Source organism: Trypanosoma rangeli (assembly GCF_003719475.1).
Source record: "Trypanosoma rangeli strain AM80 chromosome Unknown Tra_15.4_contig_00841, whole genome shotgun sequence".
NCBI classification, from domain to species: Eukaryota; Euglenozoa; class Kinetoplastea; order Trypanosomatida; family Trypanosomatidae; genus Trypanosoma; species Trypanosoma rangeli.
In genome coordinates this window covers 1-1,391 of record NW_021706603.1, presented here as the reverse complement: position 1 = coordinate 1,391, position 1,391 = coordinate 1, and the positions used below count along the sequence as shown (strand labels likewise).

General features: G+C 51.8%; 2 protein-coding genes across 2 annotated transcripts in view, besides 1 other annotated feature; both read left to right on the top strand.

Moving 5' to 3' along the window:
- TraAM80_10219 (retrotransposon hot spot (RHS) protein) overlaps positions 1–403 on the top strand; it is a gene marked incomplete at both ends in the record, with an annotated part of 543 nt that extends 140 nt beyond the window's left edge. Inside the window, one exon of the mRNA XM_029386857.1 lies at positions 1–403. This exon is cut by the window's left edge and continues 140 nt beyond it. Coding sequence (XP_029233270.1) covers positions 1–403 — 403 coding nt within the window.
- Positions 404–812: 409 nt separating this feature from the next.
- Positions 813–841: a microsatellite.
- A 126-nt stretch (positions 842–967) lies between these two features.
- On the top strand, positions 968–1,391 carry TraAM80_10218 (uncharacterized protein; the record flags this gene model as incomplete). Its single annotated transcript, XM_029386856.1, has 1 exon — positions 968–1,391. A coding segment is annotated over one exon (424 nt), but the record flags the coding sequence as incomplete, so codon positions are not given.

Genomic DNA, 1,391 nt, shown 5'->3' with positions numbered 1-1,391 from the left:
CGTGAAGGCGATATGTGCGTGGAGGACACGCGATACGACTGAAGAGGAGCAGGCGGGGTACTGGAGAAGAGTGCAGAGACGCATGGATGACGTCGGACCGATTCCACGATGCATCTTCGATGACGATGAATATGAGACCCGCGTGCGTGGCGCCAATAACGTCCTGGTACGTATCGACGCCTCAAATGCTGTACATTATAAGACGGCTGGAGGCATGGGAATGTGGCCCTCGAATGACGCTTCTCACAAACTTGTGAAAGCTGTCAGGTTAATAACACAAAGCGGCTTTGAGGCGTTTGTTAACCTGCCGGCCTGTTTTTCTCTTGGAATCAAATTAATTGCAAGGTTGTTTGAGGTGGATGGGGAGAATGACGTTATTTATCGACTATTGACGAACCGTTGAGTGTTGTTACCGGACATTTTGGGGCGGTGCACTCTGCACGCATTCCTGCGTAGAGTCTTTGTGGAAAATGTAATGCCGGGCCTGTCGTAGCGCACGCAAATGTAGCGGGCAGCAATGAGCGTGAGGACCCTCGGGCCATTGCGGCATTTTGGAATCAGCAGGTGCGTCAGTGCGAGGTAGCGGTATCAGCTGAGAATTTCAGAAGTGAACGACAAACCCAACGTGGGCGACAACCAGAGGGAGAAGGAAAAGGAGGAGGGGAACAAGCAGCTTGAGTTTACTGGTGAAGTATTTTAGGGAGTATGATATATTGCCGAGTGTGTTTGTGTGTGGGTAGGAGGCGTACTTAGGGACTCGCTCTGCCGTGCACCAAATGATTATTGTGGCCAGCGCTACCACAGCAGCACCTTTTTTTTTGTTGTAGTTGTGTTGTGGTTGCGAGAATAATTGTGTGGGGAATGATGGCGCCTTGTGGGTATACGCTGGCAGTATTCGATTGGTGATATCTCCTCGCTGTTCCCAGTTTGTTGCTGCAGAGAGTTTGGGCGAGAGGGTAAGTTTTGCATGCTGAGTGGGCTCACAGGCGGGAAAGCAAATGCGGCGGCCACCACAGCCCAGAGGTCAGGGGCAAACCGAATTATTGTGAGTGCTTTTGTGCCTTGGCGTGATGTTTTTCCCTTTTGGTTTTTGGGTGCCATTGTTTTTGGTTCGGCTGCGCTCCAATTGGTGGTGCTGCATGCACCGCTGAGAGCCTCGAGCAAACACCGTTGGCGCCTCTCTTTTTGTTGGGTTGCCGTCCTGGGCGCATGCGCCTGTTCCGTCTTGTTCGGGCTGCACGCACTGACCGGACAGTCTGAGACTACGGCTGCGCTGGCGTCGCCCTCGCTCTTGGGCCGAACGAAGCAGCAGGAAACGGTGATGCATGCGTTGGTTTATTTATTGTTTTATTGTTTTTTTCAATATTATTTTTTTACGCTACGCCCCACTC